Raw genomic sequence first — 20,060 nt, 5'->3', positions numbered from 1 at the left:
AATAAAATATAAAATGCTTCTGATGGAAAATTTAGATTCTGAAATGAGAGGTGTTGTTAAGTGTAAAACACACATTAGATTTCAAAAGCTTATTATGAAAAGATAATAGAAAATATATTAATAATTTATATCATTTATATATTAAAATAATATTCAGTGCATATTGAGTTAAAATATATTCTCAAAGTTAATTGCATTTAGTAAAATTAATTTCATCTTTTTTTCCTTTTATATGAGTAGAAAATTTTAAATTACAAACATGGCTCATATATTTCTGTTGGCTGGTATAGGTTGAGAGACATGTTAGCAATTTGATGACAAACTGACTGGATTGTAAAGGCAAGCACGGAGTAAAAGACGTCAAGGATTTAGCCGTGATTGTGTAGATGAGGGTATGGTTAGGAGATGATGAGTTCAGTTGTTAATGTGGTTAAGTTTCAGATGCCTATGAGACACTCAGGTAGAGATGCTGAGTAAGCAGGTGGAAATATTAGTATGGTAGTGAGAGAAGCCTGGGATGGAGATGTGTCTTTGGGAGTGAGCAGTCAGCACTTATTTGATAGCTAAAAGTCAGAGTAAAATTTTAAGTATATGAAGATAGCCTTTTTCAGTAAGGCCAAAAGTCTTACTAATCAATTAAGTTTGATCTTTCACCAAACTTTTTTATTGTCTGTTAATCATGAATTTCCATTCTTTATTGGGCAGGAAGGATTTAAGAGATAAAATTCTAGGAGAAAGTACTTTTTCCTCACAGGAAGAGGCCACCATTAAAGCATTTCCTTAGAAGCCTAGTTACAGTGTGATCTTCCAGGGCAGTTAAGCGTCCCCCATTCAGGGCTATGCTTTATTGGCAAAAAGGTTAGACAGTTATCCAGTTTGTTCTGATGAGGGGAGAAACCTCCTCTGTGTTGTCGATATAATAATCCCTAGTTCTAGTCTAGCACACCATCTCCTAGAGTAACTCCTAGAGACATCACAAATTGTTTTCATCAAAAGAATTTTCTCAGACCCCATAAAAGTTATGTCTAGTCCTCTGATTCTAATTTATAATTTGGATTATTTATGTCTACTATTAACTTGAGTACCCCCTATCTATGCACCTAGATTATTTCCTTCCATTGTTTAAATAAACTTGTTCATGTCTAGAGTGGGCCAGCATCAGCATTAATAGGATTCTAATGCCATAGAATTACCATCATCTTGTTTTCTGGTGTTTGGCTGACATGTTTGCCATGCTGTTTCTATTTTTTAACCACTACTGCCATGCATTTTGCTTATGGCTTACAGTGGGGTTTTTTTGTGTGTAATAAAAGCAATTTTCCTGATAATTGTGCAAATGACCCATATTCAGTATGTATTCCCCAAACTAGTTCTTAACCCTCAACAATGTCTTTGTTTCATTTTTTCTTTCATCAATCTATACTGTGTTTAGAGTTGTGCAAAGCCTCCTTAATAACGTGCTTGCATATAGTTTAAATTGCTGCTCATCATTTCTTCCTGAGACACATAGACTCTGTCTGGATCATAAGAGTGAACATATTGGATATGTTCTAAGTACAGGAGTTCTTAACCATTACTTCTCTTGAAAATTTCATAATAACCTAACTAAGATGCTCCTGGATTCCTAAGCTGGTATAAGATTATAAATGTTTGCTCTTTTAGGCTTCTAAATTATGGAGAAATTGGTTACACAGCAACTAATCACATACATTATAAATTGCATTATAGGTGATCAATAATAATGTGTTTATTTTGCCTAAAATGTTTCTTGAAGGTATGCTCTTGAAAAATAGTTAGTAGCTATAGAAGAAATTGAGGTATAGTCAGTAGTCAGAAAGAATTCAACAAGAAGTTCCTTGTTTTGACAGCCTGGCATCAGAAACAAGGTTTGCTAAAGCCGCTCATCACTGGCTAACTTAGAATAGATTTGAAGCCATTCTGTAAAATAGCCACCACAAAGCAGTGAGTCCAAAGGAGTAGTGATCACAGGATGGAGCAGAATCAATGGACATGATTTTCTCCAGCTAGGTAATGCCCTAGGAATTGTTTCTGCAACTCTTCCAAATAGATTCCCGAGACCTAATTTCTTTCTGCTAGCTTAGGAGGTGAAAAGATCCACGACCAACCCTGAAAACACTCATGATTTGAAAAAAAAAACAAACTGTTCAATGACTGAGTCGAATCTATATAGTGAGAGAGAATGGGAAGAACTCTTTTGAACAGGAATTAGAAATAGAGAGATGACAAGAAGCTCATTTTTCAAAAAAGTTAATACGTTTCACTGGAGTTGAAAGATAAGTAGAAAAATGTGAAAAATGGACATGAAAAGGGAAAGAGATTAAAATGCTGAGGACATTAAATTTTAGGTACAGAATTTGCCTTTACCTATATATAATTGTAGAGGCATCAATGTGTTTTAACAAAGGAATAATACGATCAAAGAACCAGATTAGCAAATTAACCTGCCATAAGTATATAAAATGGATAGAAAAGTACTCAGAATGGAGACAGAAGGATAGCTGAGAAGGTGAGGCAGCAGTACAAGCCTCTAAGTGGTAAGTATGTGAACTGAGAAGAGGCTAGAAATAGCTGTTTTGTTCTCATTTCTTAAATTTCACAGCAATAGAATTACAGATGAAGAAATAACTCTAGAATTCTAGAAACCAAAAAACATAGAGACTAAATGACACACTAAAGATGATGATCAGTAATTAGAAGTTGAGAAATTGAATTAACTTTCAAGGAAAATGGATGAAGGCAGGAATCTGTATTGATTCATTTGCCTCTCTTACTCCACACATAATAAACTATTTAGCACTTAAGTCAATAGAAACGTGACCATCATTTCTCACATTTTCCCCAAAAATGACTTTTATACCTCAGAAGTTTGGACAGTAATTTTACAACACATGGTGAAAAGGCATCATTTAATCCATCTTTGGAAATTCTAGTCAAATAAGCCACATGTTCTATAATTCATATAAGAATTAGGAAAGCTATCTCATGATATAGGAATAGAAAAAACAAATAAATGAAAGTAAAAGAACTAGGAAAGCAAAACCAAGCAATAGATATACTCCATACAATTTATAGAATTGAATCTGAATACTATATGGCAAAGTGAAACTTCTATAAAATCAGTGAATCTGTTAGTTAGAAACAGCATTTCAGATGGAACATAATTTCAATTCAAGAAAAGCCTGAGGGGAAATAATTAGGTTTACCTTGTTGATATAAGTGTGCATCTACATATAATTATTGACTTAAAAACACATTTCTGAATCAAATCTTAATAGACCAGTAAGATAAATAATGTGTAATAGAGAGAAGCAGAGAAAGATGAGAAAGACTTGACACGTCACCAATATTGGTGTTATTTTGACACATGTAATATTTACTATAAATACACTGTTTCTAGTCTACACTAAAACCAATGATCAAAAGGCATATTTCCAAATCAAAATCAATTAAGAGCTTGGTTTCAAAATAAGGCTTCCGGCCCAGCAAAGTACAAAGAAGCAACACTTAAGGCAAATATGTGCAACAACTCACTCATCAAATTTGCAATGCTCTTTTATGCTCCCAAGATGAAAGGATTTCAAAAAATACTCTTCACTCATCCTCTCCTCCACCCTCAATGACATTTCCTCTGGTCAGAACCAATACACATGTTAATATTTGTGGTAGAGAATGCATCCACATTTATAGTAACTTTCTTCTGTCAGAGAGGCATTAAATAATTTCCAATTGACATCACTAAACTGATATATGAAGGGGTTTCTCTAGAAGTGACAACATTGGTAAAATTTCTAGATATATCTCATAAAATATAAAAACTTGAGCTCAATTTTTGCTTATTGCTTCTAAGAAATTATTTAAGCCATTATCAGTTAAATAATCCTCGACACATCAGTAACTTAAACATGTCTTGTGTAACACTTCACAGTTTGCAAGTTATTTCTTTATATTCTTTATCTTAATAATCTATTATTTGTTAACTGCCCATACAAATACTATACAAATAAGAAAGTTAAAACTGTAAGGAAAAGAGATGAAAAAATAGCAAGACAGAAAAATACCAAGAAATACCAGTCACTTGGCAACAAAATGTTTGCTATAAATCATCTAAGTTAACTGGAACTCAGCTGGCTTGTTCATTCATTCATCCAACAAATATTTACTGAGGTACTTACTAAACAGCCAGCTCATTTATTTTTGCATCCACAGAACCTAACATAGGCCTGGGTCATATTAGGTGCTAAATAAATATTTCTGGAGAGGCTTCTAGCATGTACTGAAGTAAAAGATGAAAAGTTACATTCCTGTATTATTTTCCTTTTCTTTTCTCTTTCTCATTTCTTTTGTTTTTGTTTTTGTTTTTGTTTTTGTTTTCTTTGAGACAGAGTATTGCTCTGTCGCCAGGCTGGAGTGCAGTGGCATGATCTTGGCTTACTGCAACCTCCACCTCCCGGGTTGAAGCGATTCTCCTGCCCCAGCCTCCCAAGTAGCTGGGAATACAGGCGTGCACCACCATGCCCAGCTAATTTTTGTAGTTTTGGTAGAGATGGGGTTTCATCATATTGGCCAGGATGGTCTCCACCTCTTGACCTTGTGATCCGCCAGCCTCAGTCTCCCAAAGTGCTGGGATTACAGGCGTGAGCCACTATGCCCAGCTATTTTTCTTATTAATCATCACCATTATTATAAATCATGTTCTCTGCCATCAGAAAATTTATTTCTATTTGTAAATAATGGACAAATATAAAATAACTAGAGAATAATTCATGATAAAAGTGAACTACAATAAATAAGGCAACTATTAACAAAAAATAATCATTCATCCAATTAAAATTTCACCATAGACTTTCTTTAAACCACCAATCTCCATAATCAATTCTTAGTTGAAGATGTCTGAAAACATCCTTTAAGATTTGAAGCTTCTCAATAATATGGCTGCTTATATCAAGTTCTATAATTTTTCTGTATTGTAATCAGGAAGCTGGAGGACTTTCTCAGAGTTATATAGAAATTAAAATGTCTGTCACTTTACTTGACCTGTTAAATAATTGAAGATCTACACTCATCCTAAGCCACAGTATTTTCAATGTATAATTCATTAAAGCTATTAAATCTTTCAGAAAATATTTATTGAGCACTATTATTCTAGGTACTATACTAATTAATTGCTCTTCACTTCATGTCTTATCTTCCCCTCACCCCTTCATAAAACCTTAAAAATTTCAATAGTAATATTATATGACTTTGAGGTTAACAGTGGTAGCATTAATATTAATATGACAAAAAAATTCATCTGTCAAACTGGGCCACCTAATTAAAAAACCATTTTATTCCAAGTTGTTATGTTTTTAAGAGTACAGTTAATCAAACTTTTTAAAAATCCAACATTTTTATTCTGAAAAATTGGATGATAAACCATGTCAAATATTCAAATCTTCATTAAAATTATATGCCAATCAGATTTTTTAAATTATCTAATTGAAATAGCATTATATATTTCAGCAATGATGGAGCACATCTTAATGAATGCAACCAACTTTCTAATTTATTGGCTCACTCTATCAAATAAGGATGAAAATAAGACTTTTTAATCTGATCAGTATATAGTTTATACTTCGCTGACTTTGAAGGCTTACACACAAATTTTCCTTACAGTTTAAGGGATAATGACTAGGTCTAACTTTTACAGATAAAAATGTATCATCGATAGTATAGCACCAATTAGGTTTACTTCTAAGTCAGTTATATTCACAAACCTAAATCACACAGCAATAATCTAAAATTTATAAATCTTATTTTTCCTTTTAAATTTCAATCATGAAAGAAGTAGAACAATTTATTTGGGAAAAACAAAATGGACTCAAAGATACCTAAATAATTTGATAAAACAGCCTTTGAATATTCTCAAATCTACATATTAAGAACAGTTCTGTTTCTATCACCCACAGGCATTATCTTGTGTCCCTTTGCACTTTCTTTGTTCCTTTCTTCCCTCCCTTTATTTCGTACTTTCTTCCTTCTTTCCTTCCTTCCTTCTTGCCTTCCTGTCTGGTTTTCCTTTTTTCTTTTAATTTCTAATTCCTCTTTCTTTTATTATTCCATGCACCCAACATTTTGGGAAAGAGCTGCAGGTAAACTTAGGTAGTAAAAAGAAAACCACTGGTCTTGTGTTAATTTTGATTATATGTTTAAAACATAGAAAAAGGCCAGGCACGGTGGCTCATGCCTGTAATCCCAGCACTTTGGGAGGCAGAGGCAGGTGGATCACCTGAGGTCAGAAGTTCAAGACTAGCCTGGTCAACATGGTGAAACCCCGTCTCTACTACATATACAAAAATTAGCTGGGCATGGTGGTGGGCACCTGTAATCTCAGATATTCCGGAAGCTGAGGCAAGAGAATAGCTTGAACCCGGGAGGCGGAGGTTGCAGTGAGCTGAGATTGTGCCATTGCACTCCAGCTTGGGCAACAAGAGCGAAACTTCATCTCAACAACAACAACAACAACATGGAAAGAAGTGACTTATCTCTACATAAAAGATTTGTTGAGTCTCTAATGTCTAATCACCTCTTCTAGGCAATGGGAGAAACAAAAATTTACTTGACCAGATTTGAAATAAGACTGAGTCCCATTAGTTGATAAGGAATGGGTAGGGCTGACACACAATAGTATTTGGGAAGCCCAGGAGGACATGGTTTACCAGCAAGGGAGATTTTGAAGATACCAAGTCCAAGAGAAAGGGTGTGTAGAGACATGCACTGAATCCAAAGAGAATGACCAGGCAAGACCAAGAGAGGAGATTCAGAAAGAAGAAGGCCTTCACAGTGCAGCTATCAGAAATCCATGGCTGGTAAAGGAGATATGGAGGTTATTGTGCTAGAATGGATGCTGAGAAAGTCAATTATTTACTTATGATAGGACCCTGAGATCACATTTGACCAGCACTAGAAAGAAATACCTATTTTTGTAGTCTAAAACTTTTTGACCATAAAATAAACAACAGTGGTTTGACTAATTCAATAACATAGCCCCTTGTGACTTGAGAGTGATCATTGTAGAACCTTTTCTCAGAGTAAAAGTGTAATTGGTTATGGATCAATAAGTAATTTCTTTTAGAAGGAAAAGACTCTTGTTTTCATTTTTATTTATTTATTTTTTGAAGTAGCAAAGCTCTTACATCAGAACTGAGCACATACATTTTGAAAGTTGAGATTGCTCTAAGCAGTAAGATTCCTTACTGTACTAGTGAAATGTATCTTAACTGATCATTTATTTATGATGCCATAAAAATCCAGATGCTCTTAATTTTGATTGTTACAAATTTGCTAAAAGGCACCTGAAATTACCTTTCCAGGGTTCCCCTTTTGACAACTACATTTTAAATTGAAATTTTACTATGGTCCAATAATGGCTATGCTGAGGGGTTTTGTTGTGTTTTTCAAGATTACCAATGAATTCAGCCCTTGTGGTCAGTGTAAACTCCTACACAGCTTATTGGAAATTCCAGAATTCTAAGACAAAATTAAGATTAAGAAAACAGTTTAATAAAAACAGAGAATGAAAAACTTGTAAAAGTTTGTGCTAATGTACTTTGGTGTTTCATGTTTTTCTTAATTATTTTAGAACTCGTACCCAATGGCCACATTCTAACAGGAAAGAACATGATGACCTAGTCAAATGTCCTTTGGAGCATGAGTACTGATAGAAGGAGAAATTATAGGGATAGACAAAACAAAATAGAACAAACTTCCATGGTTGCTTGATGCATGGGAAATAAACTGAATCTCAAGGATAAAAAAGAGGATGGGGAGACTTACATGCTTCTTCTGAAATCTTCTAAAAGATACATTTTAGACCAAGAACTATGATAATAAGAATCCTTTAGAAAAGTTTTTGAATGTGTGACACACTATGATTTTTTGGATATATCAATAAAATATTAATACCTCTTAACAATAAAAGACACTGTGCTTCTTTACAAATAATGTGAGAAAATGAAGATTTAAAGAGTTTCAACCATACTCATTAATAATTTTTAAAATGCAGAGAAAGAAGAGAGGTCCCTGAACCCTAAAGTTAATTATGGCAACTTTCAAAGGAAACTGAAGCTTTTCATTCATGACTACTCTTTGCCATCTATTATACGCTGAGTAAATTACTGTGGGAAGCTTACAACTTAGAGAAAAGAGAATGGGCCCAGGATGTAAGTTGGTAATTATGAATCAAAATATATGTTCCTGACACTTATGTATCAAAATAAGTACAAAATGGCACAGAAACAATCTTTTTGCCATCTTCTTTCACATCCCCAAATACCTTAAAGTATCCTTTCCTTCCTTTTATTTCATGTAGCTTCAGATAAGTACTTTCTCTAGTGAGGAAAGAAATAAAGACAGAATCCAGATCTTTGCATGTCACCAGTATTACAACCTCCTGCTTCCAGCCAGATGGTATGGTATCTCCTCCTGGGCAATAACTTATTTTATTCATTTGGCAAGTCTGCCTAAAGACACTAAAATCACTCCAAAAATTTTTTAAAAATTATTTTGAACACAGAATTAACAGGAATTCACACTCCAAAAAAAAGTTTACATTGCAAAGAACGTGATTAACAACAGCAATAGGTATGTGGTCTTATTTCCTCTAGATTGTATTCATATTTCCTATAACAAAGTACTGGTTTCTGGGGGAAGGAAGTGTCCAAGAGGCAAAATTATAAATTCTTTACAAAAAGTTAACAGTAAAAAGTAAAAGCTGAATCTTATCCAAAAAGTACTTACTATATGCAGTTCTAGGTAGTCACCCAAGCCTGAAGAACTGTCCACTCGCACCAATACTGCTTCTTTCTGAACAGTGCTAAACCCTATGGCCAGTCTGTCTGCTCGTGTACTGGGTCGGTCATTAGGAGGCCACTTATACGTGATTTGTCCACCACCTTTGCTAAAGATATACGTTGTCCCAGCTGGAAAACAAAAACCAAAACCAATTAGTCCAAATACATCAAGTCTGCACATTAGCAAGGCATGTTATATTGATAGTACAGTATCAACTCTACACACAAAACTATGGCAAAGCAAATTACAGATTTCAATCAAATGTGCTCAGGAAAGTGGACTGAGTTGTTTTAAAAGAAATAGAGAGGTAGCTCAGTTTTTAATACACTGATTAAGTTTACCAGCAGGTGTCTCAGAACAAATAGTAGGTTACTGTGTTTCCCATGGAGTTGCACAAGAATGGAATGGAATGAGGCTTTATTTCTTCCTGCCAGTTTTTAAGAAATAGTTTCATAGAAAACATTGACTGGATGCTTCCAAAAAGCAACAGCAACATATATCAACTTGGTATTGAAACAGGAGCTGCATGCAGATGTGACAGGGTCATACAGCACCGTGGAGAAAGTCGCAACAAATGTGCTAGGAATATAACTTTTATGGAAAAAGGATCTACTTACATGTGACAGATAACTAATGGATGAACAGCCACAAGCCCCAGTAGCCATGTCAAGAAAATACAGCTAATAGATCTCATCCCTAAAAGTCAAGTTTTACTTAACAAGCAACATCTAGTAGCTGTCAAACTATTCAGAATCATAAAAAGACCCTCATCCTCTGCCACCCCAAGGTGAATACAAGCCTTATAGCACTGAGAATCATGTCACGGACTCATTCTGTGAGTGTTCAAGTTTTACCTTATGGTGGTCCTGTCAGTAAATTATCCAGCTTAATTGAAAAGAGTTGTTTTCAAACAATTTATTCAGCATTTGATATAGTTTGGCTCTGTGTCCCCATTCAAATCACGTCTGAAATTGAGATAATTTCAGATCCTCATGTGTTGAGGGCGGGGCCTGGTGGAAGGTGATGGGATCATGGAGCGGCTTTGCCCATGCTGTTCTCATGATAGTGAGTTCTAACAAGATCTGATGGTTTCATAATTCCTTGACATTTCCTCCTACACACACTTCTGTCTCTCCTGCTGCCTTGTGACAAAGGCGCCTGCTTCCCCTTCTACCATGATTGTAAGTTTCCTGAGGCCTCCTCAGCCTTGCAGAACTATGAGTCAATTAAACCTCTTTTCTTTATCAATTACCCAGTCTCAGGGAAGTTCTTTATAGCAGTGTGAAAACGGACTAATAGAGCATTTGATGCACTAAAGTCTTACCTCAATGCATCATTCAATGGCCATCCATTTTGTTTCTATTCTTTTGAGGGCCTGGATAGAACCAAAAGGTGAAAAAAGAATGGATTTTATCTCTTTCTTCTCCTGACTGCTTAAAATGGGACATTGTTCTTTCCCTGCCTTTGCAGCTTCTTGTTCTCATGCCTTCAAACCTGGACTGAAATCTACATCATTGTTTCTCCAGTTCTCAGTCCTATGATCTACACCCATAGTTTTTCTGGTTCTCCAACTTGCAGACAGCAGATCATATATGACTTGATCATATATACATGATCATATATAATAAGAGAGAATATTAAACATCTTGTATTTATAGAAAAATATCTGGTACCAAGAGTAACATTTATGTGCAAAAGTTGTGTGTACAGCAGTATGTTTTCAAGATACTTATACATTGAATTGCTATGATTACCAAGTTTATCAGTTAAATGGAGATGACCTACTATCACATTTGTGTACATTTAATTAAACAGCTGACAATATTGATTTTGTGGCCATTTTTGGAGGCAACTCTTCTTTGTTTTCAGTTACAGACATTTCCATAGGCCTTTGAGAAACTCCAAAGACCTCTGCAATATGCATAGTGTAGCTGATGCTTAAATAGGCCTTGGTATATAGACCTCTTCCACAAAACATGTTAGGAGAAAATTGAATGCAAAAGTGATAAACAAGAATACTGTTAAAATGCAAAGGTATAGAGGCTGTGTCCTTCTCTATTAATTTTTGTGGATACCAATGCATGAAAATAGTTTATCTCTTTCAAGTGAGAAAAGGTAAACCATATTTCAAAGGCACCAGTCAGTGCACAAAGAAAATTCAGAATATACAGAGTATATATCAGAAATGCTTGGGCTTTCCTGAGTCACTTATGTTCTACAGCATCAGAAGCTTGTTCATCACCATCTTTATAGGCAAGTACTATTTGAGAAATATTTTTCTGCCTGGTAACTTTTGCAAATGATTAAGTATTAACTTTTCTAGTGAAGCCTATTGTTGATAAAAATAGGACAAGAACATATAAAAGTGGGGACGGCTTTAAAAGGAGGATGTAGTGGTTACCTCTGAGTGCTGATACTTAATAATTAATTTATTTTCTGTTTTTAAATTAACTTTGTTCTCTAATGACTATATATATTATGTGAAATAAGAAAAATATTCAAAACTAGAGATCCTATTTAACAATATAAAACAACACAAATCTAAGAATTCTGATGGTTTCAGAATTATAAGTGTGAGGTAAGCATTATAAAACAACATTGCATAGTAATTTTTAACTTTAAAAATAACATTCACAATTTAAAAATTTCTTATCTCCTTATGTATGGAACATAGGGCAGACATTACTTCCATGCTATATCTGAGGAAATTTAGTCATAAGGATTAACATGCGATCTAAAGTTGCAAACTTGATTAATTGGCAGAGTAGGTATAAAACCCATATCCTCACTCCTATTCCAGTATATATATATATATATATATATATATATATATATATATATATATATATATTTACGACAGAAATATTTCTGTTATCATAACCAGGCAGTCAAGAAAAAGTTAATTGGATGTCAGTCTGAATTTATCAAGGCCAACTGTTTTCATATTCTAATGTCTTATATCCATAAAGTGACATTTGCTCTTCATTATCATATACTTTCCTTTCACCTCACGATACTTTTAAAAAGAGAAAAATAACATGTAAATGTAAAATGACAGAACATTTAATATATGTAGATTAACATTTAGTTGGGGTGCACTTCCCAAACCTATGAAACTACAAAAGTTTCCAGCTCAGTTACAGAACTTGTGGGTAGTAATTTGAAGGTTTATATTCTCAGCAAGATAAATGTCACAATATAAATACCATTACTCAAGATTTGATTCCATCTCAGATTTTAACCTTTTTCAGTGAATGTAAAACTTGATGACTACAAAGAGATTAGCTAACCTGTCCTGTTTAGAATGACTTTACAGTTTTTTAGGTTTCACCAAAACAAAGCAAAAAAAAAAAAAAAAAAATTGCAACTACTGTGTGTCAAACATTGTCATTATATCTAGTTTCCTTTTTTTCCCACCAGATATATCCAGAAAGCAGTCTTTCTTAATTTTTCTTCTGTATACATGGTAGTGCATTGTATTGTACTAATCAGTACAATTTTATAAGCAAGAAAATTAGATATCCAGTCCTTCCTCAGCTCTCTTCTATATACTTTTATAAGCACTCTGGCTTTTTATTTTTTTAAATTAACTTTGCATCAAACTTTACAAAATCTCCTATGTTCTTAAAGCCCTCTTTTCATTGAGCTAGAAAATTACTCTCACAATCAAATATAGTAAGTTAGATTGTTTAAAGTTTCAAAATCTACCTCCTTTAACACACATCTTTCTGAACCAAGGACATGTTGTACTTACTGAAGCAGAATAGCTTAGAGATTAGAATGTAAACTCTAGACTCAGAGAGATCTGGGTTCAAATTCCAACTGTGTCATTTGCTAGCTACGTGAACTTGGTAGCCATTTATTCTTTAATGGGATTCCTATTTGAAAAAAGATGGTGATAGCAATACTATCTTATAGAGCTCTATCAGAATTAAATGAGATATTACAAAGTAACATTTAGTCCATTTCCTGGTATATGATAAAAGCCTAATAAATTTTAGAGAGAATAGGTGTCATGTATGAGGGCAGTTGTGTGTGTGTGTTGTAAAAATATAAAATAATGAACACTGTAACACTGTTTTATTTTAATATGAAAGCCTTTAAAAAAGTTGGACATATTTCAAAGTTGTGTCCAAATCAAATGACTTTCAAAAATGACATTTCTACCTTCTAATTTTTATTAATCTTTTCAATATTTCGTAGCATGGATTAGAACTTTTATGTAAACTCATTATATTATTATTTATGTTTGGTAATAGTTGACAATGGAAGGGATATTAAATTGTATCACATGGGAGCTTTCATGAGAAAAAGAATATTAGTTCATCACCATAAAACATCCAGCATAGTAAGATTTATAGCATAATGCAAAAAAAAAATCACCTGACCATTACATAAAGACCAAACTTACAAAAAAAAAAAAAAAAAAGAAAAGAAAAGAAAAAACCTGCTAGCTAGCTTTTTAAAAATTTTATCTTTAAAGAAACATGTTTTATTTTACTATATAAGTGAGTTAAATATGCATTGGTAGTTACATCTTAATCACAGTTCCAATATAGAGAGGAACTTAGAGGAATGTGTCACCTTTATTATTTATGCATGTTTCTATATGGCAAACACTACCACATCAGTACCATGTCTACTAATGGATTTACTGCAAATTAACCTTGACATCCATCAGATCACTGAATGTATGAATGACTGAAATTTAAAGTGGTTTTCAGCCATCTCCACATTTAAGCTGTGCATCAAGCCTCTATTACTCACTCTAAATTCATTCACAAAGTTGGCTCTATCAGACACGAATTTAGCAATGTCAACACACTTTACACTCCAATAAATGTTTGTAAAAAATATACATGGGCTCCCATATCTCTTGCTTAAACTGCCTGTGATGTTATAATAAGGGAATATTTTTAGATCTTATTGAACATGCTATTTATATATAGGGCTCTCTCCCCTCCTGTTCTTTCTTGACAACTGTCCCTTGCCTATATGTGCCCACTTCAGCCTCACGTCAATTCTGCAAAGGCTAACATTTTCCCTTACATAGACTGAACATTTCTGAAAAGGGAAACCAATCAGCATGTACAGGTACGCTCAATTATTGGTTGCTCTGGATCTTTGCTACATGAACAATAATATAATTAACTTCGGAGTAGATTAGCTTCTAACTCATAACATAAGTATATGAATAAAAGGTTACATTTTGAAAGCCTATAATTCTTCAAATGTCATCTTGTAGCCAACATGAAACATTCAGGCAATTATGTTTCTATTAATGAATGTAATAGGGATCTAACACTTCCTTCAGTGAAAGTTTACAGTAAAATCCAGGTAGTCAGATGAATATTAAAAGTAAAGCATTTATGAGTAAGGGGAACCTTTATTCTTCCTACAACCTTTTCCAGATGCTGTTGTTAATTTGAAATTTTCTGGACAATTTCTATCTATATGGAGGAATTCTTTGGCTTAAAGTTCATAAAAAGCAAAAGCACTGAGACCACATTGTATGCAAAAAGAGTTTTAGATCAGGGCAACATTTCTAAACTGATGAAACAGAATCTTAACAATCACTAAAACAATAACAAGTAAATACACTTTATTTTCTTTCTGAATTATTGTAAGTTCTTTGTAGAATCATAAGGAATTATTTCATGAAACTGAACACTACAGGTTCTTAATTCCTAAAATTTCATATAGGCATATGCAAAATTCAGAAAAAGTGAACATTATCTTAGGAGAAATTAATGGAATCAAGTAATGAGTTTCTACCTATAATATGTAACCACTTCTAGATTTAAAAATTAATTACTATAATTACTAATATTGAGAAGTAAGACACAGCCCTCAATGTTACATATGCATGTAAGGGTGCAAAGACAAAGATGCTAGGAAAAGAAAAAGAAAATATGGACTATATATCATAAATTAAGACTTCTGGTGGGAGGGGCAGACAACAGAATTGGCAAATGTGTTATAACTAGCTAAAGAGACTGGAGAATTAGACAGATTTTTAATCATACATATTTGAGAAAGAGAATGGGTATGTTCTTTACAAATGAAAGAAGGCAAGAAACATGGCATGTCACAGAAATGGTTTAGACACAGGTCCCATATTCTCAATCAGGTTGAAACAAAAAATGTCCAGAAGAATTTAGATAATTCCCAAATAACGAAAGCTTTTTGGAAACAGTTAAGGATGATATTCAAGACAGCAACATAGGTCAACAGATAAAAAGTTACAATTAGGTAAGAAGAATCAGTTCTGGTGTTTTGTTGCACAGTAGGGTGACTATGGCTAATATTATTATATTGTAAATTTCAAAATAGCTAGGAGAGAGGATTTGAATGTTCTACCTACAAAGAAGTGATAAATATATGAGATGATGAAAGTGATAAACATACTGATTCAATTTTTATACAACATATACATGTATTAAAACATCACTATAAGTGTGTACAATTATAACATGTCAACAAAAACAAAACACAATAAATAAATTTCCAAAAAGAACAATGGGAAGTTTGTCATATATAGCAAGTTGTATATTCTGTCAAAACTCTAGACTAAAGCATTTTTTAACTATTAAATTTTGTATTAAATAAAATTAAATTATTAAATTTAAAAAAATAGGTTGTTGACTACTTATTAAGTCGAATGAAAACTGAGCAAGACAGGGAGACTCAAACTTGTGAGCACACTATTTTCTTTCATTGGAATTTTATGAAAGTGATACTGCCTAGGGTCACTGTGCACACACTATTCCACCAAACACCAATCATAAATGTGGTTCAAGTTAATCCAAAAGATACTTGAACTCTTGCAAATCAGACACTGTCATACCTTCAGTATCCATGAGGACTCATTAGGTGTTAACAATTAATGTTTTCCAAATTTTTAAGGGGATCAAAGGAGGGTGAACCAGCTAGAATCCACAGTAGACGTGGGAAGTCTGAAAGCAGAAGAGTATTCCTCTTCAATGAGCCAGCCCATATGAGATTAGGCTCTAACCCAGCTAAGATACCATTTAAGAAAACAATTGTGTGTGTTTACTCAACAAGAAAATTTAATCAAAATAAAGCAATTGAGAAAATGAAATAACTAAAAGTTATTGTGATTCCTATGAGGTCAAGAATCATTTCTCTCAAATATAATTTCAATAGTAATTATGCACTTCATTAAAAAATGTATTTGCCTCTACCTATTGGCCCAAAACTTTTCTCTAATAAAAACGTGTGATGTTTATAATAAGAGTATGCTACATGAAAATAAAGTATTCATTCTTCTAAAAACAAGTGTACACCACTTTAATAAGTGAAATAATTATTTAAAATGTAAATAGATCCATGGCTCACCTATCTTGTCAATATCTTAGACATTTATTCAGAAACACCACCAATAGCAGCAAAGACTGCACACTGGAAAATCAAATAGACACCATTCACATAGAATGAGATGTTAATGACGTTCATTGGTGTAGTATAAAACTATGACTCTACATAATCGATGATCAATGATTGATAGAGATTGTGCTGATCTGAATCAGTTATTCTCTCTTTTTTCTGACATTATAAGGGCATTAACTAAAATAGAAAACATTTCTAAGCCTTCCTATCTCTTGGTTTGCTGGTAAGTGCTAACTCTGTGAAAGGAGCCATGAATATAAATTCAAAAACAGCCTTTTCTCTTCAGCAGATAGGATCTGTGCATTAAAGGTAAATAAATATCAGGGCAAAACAGTTTGTGTGAGATGCCAGACAAATGGTGGTGTTTTGTTGCACAGTAGGGTGACTATGGTTAATATTATTGTATTGTAAATTTCAAAATGGCTAGAAGAGAGCATTTGAATGCCCTAACCATGAAGAAATGACAAATATATGAGTATTTGACAAATATTTGACAAATATATGGTATTCAACCATGTCATCAACTGTTTTGTATTTTTTTTTTTTTTTTTTTTTTTTTTTTTTTGAGACTGAGTCTGGCTCTGTCGCCCAGGCTGGAGTGCAGTGGCCGGATCTCAGCTAACTGCAAGCTCCGCCTCCCGGGTTTACGCCATTCTCCTGCCTCAGCCTCCGGAGTAGCTGGGACCACAGGCGCCCGCCACCTCGCCCGGCTAGTTTTTTGTATTTTTTAGTAGAGACGGGGTTTCACCGTGTTAGCCAGGATGGTCTCGATCTCCTGACCTCGTGATCCGCCCGTCTCGGCCTCCCAAAGTGCTGGGATTACAGGCTTGAGCCACCGCGCCCGGCCTGTTTTGTATTTTTAAACTGTCTTTTAAGAAGGTGATATATTAAAAGCACTGATTAATGAAGACCTTAAAATTATCTGAAAAAAAGATAAGAAAAATCTATGTGTGTGTGTGTGTGTGTGTGTGTATGTATATATATATATATATTTTTTTTTTTTTCAGGTCAAAGTTATGTAAGTAGTTGAATAGTTTGAAATAATGTTCAACCCAATGAACATTATTTTTAAAAATGTATGCAATAAGTGGTCCACTTAGTGGTATCTTTGCAATGTATTTTCTTTTAAAATCTACTTATTATTTTCCCGGCAAATGTGTCATTTAGAAGTATCCCCTCCAGGAACAGTTGAGTTCAATAGTTTGAGCTGCCCAGTGAGACAAACTTGTTTTGAGATCAAACTCAAAGTCCTAGGAACCACTTAAAAGGCTCTTGGTCCAGGTTACCTGGCTGAGTAGAAAAACAAGTAAGTAATAGACCTTTTGCCAATCAGATTAGAAAAAATTCCATAAAGACAGCAAAGTGATCTAGAGTTAAAAATAAAACAATGCAAAGTAATTCCACAACCAATAATCCTAAGAACATCAAATGCTTATGTCTTCCCTTCTGAAACTAGGCTCCCTCCAGCAGTAGGCGAACTTTATTAAAAAGTCTATGGCAAGTAACTCAGTAATCAATTTGTATTAAAGCTATAGGCAGCAGGGATAGGAAGAAAAAGAATCACATCATCAGGAACTTTAAGAAAAATCTTATTTTGAAGAGCATAACCTAAGTGTGTATGTTCCTAGTAAATCTTAAAATTATTAGCTGGTCGGTAGAAGTTGTAGTTGCCTAGTCATGTCCTTCAACTTACTTATTTCAAAGGTTAATTGTGAAAATGGTTTTCATCAGGATTCAGGAGTCGACAATTTTCTTTACTAAAATTATGGTCTAAAAAATGTCCAGCTTAAAAAAAAATGATATAGACATAGAGTTACTGCTCAAATACTCTTGGAGAAAAGTGAGTAAACTTTTCCACTTACAAATAGCAAAGCTGAGGCACAGAGAAACCAAGTGTCTTCTCAATGTCAAACAGATGGTTGCAGGCTTGTACTTAACTCTATTCTTAGTGATTTTTTTTTCTATACAACAAAAAGCTAAGCTCGAATGACTAATTCTTATTTAGAAAAATAAATTTTAATTCACAAATCAAGGTCTCATTTCAATCATTTTAGAGTTGTTCTAATGATGCTTCCCTAGTCTGATTTGGGGAAAGTTTCTATGACACTTAACAGAAATGATTCACTCACATTCTGACATTTTTAGAGTCTATCCTGAATCTTTAAAAGGTGTGAGGTGTCTGCAATGCTTTATTGTAACCATCCTCTCCAAGCAGCCATCCCGGCCTTTGGCTTATTCTGAAGCTTCTAAATTGTGGACCAAAGACGCAGAAGACAGATTTTCCTTATTATTACCATAGTCACTTTTATTCTACACCAGAAAGGCTTTATGACTTTTTGGCAGTGGCACTTCTTTTTCTCCCTAGTAATGGAATTAAATCCTTAACACAAAAGAATAGGTATTTATTTTGAATTATTTGCATTGCATATTTAAATAGAAGGGACCATGCGAACAATAAAATTTGTAATAATTTTAGTCTAAAACCAGAACCTTAACTTTTGTTTATTTTCTGATCTTAGTTCCACTCATTTGTCTTCTTCCTGCCTATCTGCTATACTTAAGTCATTCTTTACCTGACTAGGCTCTCATTAAAAGCATTTACTAGTTATTTTGGACTGGAACTAAAGGAAATACTAGTTTTTGACTCAGAAATTATCTCAGACTAAGCTCTAACTTTATTACCTAGGCATTCACAAATGCAATACACATTCTCCTCTCAAAGTCACTTTTACTTCTGCTGGTTTAGGCTTCTCTGCTGCACCTTGATTTCTTTTGTCATGCTTCCCACATTCATTCCAGCCAAGGTTAATTCTCTCCTTTCAACATCCACGAATGTATTTCTAATTTCTGAACTATTATAATACATGAGAATTGTCTTTTATTGAAATTTCCATTTTAAAGAGTACGCATCCTGAAGAAAGGGATCTTGCTTTAATTCTTGGTATCCTTATCAAAAATTATGTGCTTTTATTCACTTACTAATTATTAATAATGACCTAATATACTCCTCAAGCTACGTCAGGAGCACTGATTCAATGATGAATACCATAAGACTCCAGCTTCTGAAACAAGTATAGCAAGGATTTATTTATGTGATCCATCCCACGCCATCAGCAAGATGGAGTATCTGCAGCTATATAAGAAATCGGAATGATTTCACCTAATACAACAATCTCAGATAAGGACACAGATTGCCTAAATTATCCTGATAAGAAAAATCATTGTTGACTTAGTTACACCTGGGTAAGAAACAAGTATTATGAAGAGTCATGGGACTCCTCAACCTGGCAATGGTGATCACATGCAAAGGAGCACCAGATCTCACAGTTGGCTTGAATAACATAGCCCAAAATTCTGCATATTTTACAGGGAAAAGCTGGATATACCTTGCTAGTCCTCAGGCTTTAATGATTTATTAACACTCTGGCAGACAGCACCTTAACCAGGTGATCAAAGCTAGCATCACCAGTAATGAGACATATCAAATTCAGGTTCTCCAAATACGGCACACTGAGAAGGACACTGCAACATTCTGTGCTATTTTTGGCAAAAATTCAGTCTCAGTTTTAGTTTTCCAAAAATGCATAGTCTCAATTTAATCATAAAAAAGTATCTAACAAACCCAAATTGAAGGACACTCTGGAAAACAACTGGCAGCACTCATCAAAAGTCGAGGGCAGGAAACAGAGAAAGACTGAAGAACTGTCCAAGATTAGAGAAAACTAAGAAGATATGACAACTTGATGAAATGCAAGATCCTGGCTTTGATAGTGGACCACAGAAGAGGGCATTAGCGGGAC

The 20,060-nt window shown here is 33.9% G+C and overlaps 1 protein-coding gene across 24 annotated transcripts in view; it reads right to left on the bottom strand.

The window, feature by feature from the left end:
- Positions 1-20,060, bottom strand: part of NRXN1 (neurexin 1) — a 1,126,307-nt gene that overhangs the window by 312,640 nt on the left and 793,607 nt on the right. For all 24 annotated transcript variants that reach the window (XM_077958693.1, XM_028832104.2, XM_077958703.1 and 21 more), the window contains one exon: positions 8,797-8,978. In XM_077958693.1, the coding sequence (XP_077814819.1) occupies positions 8,797-8,978 (182 nt within the window). The remainder of the gene's footprint in view (positions 1-8,796; positions 8,979-20,060) is intronic.

The sequence above is a fragment of the Macaca mulatta genome, chromosome 13 (assembly GCF_049350105.2).
Source record: "Macaca mulatta isolate MMU2019108-1 chromosome 13, T2T-MMU8v2.0, whole genome shotgun sequence".
Lineage (NCBI taxonomy): Eukaryota > Metazoa > Chordata > Mammalia > Primates > Cercopithecidae > Macaca > Macaca mulatta.
The sequence above is the reverse complement of the archived record's forward strand: the minus strand, read 5'-3'. Positions and strand labels throughout refer to the sequence as shown.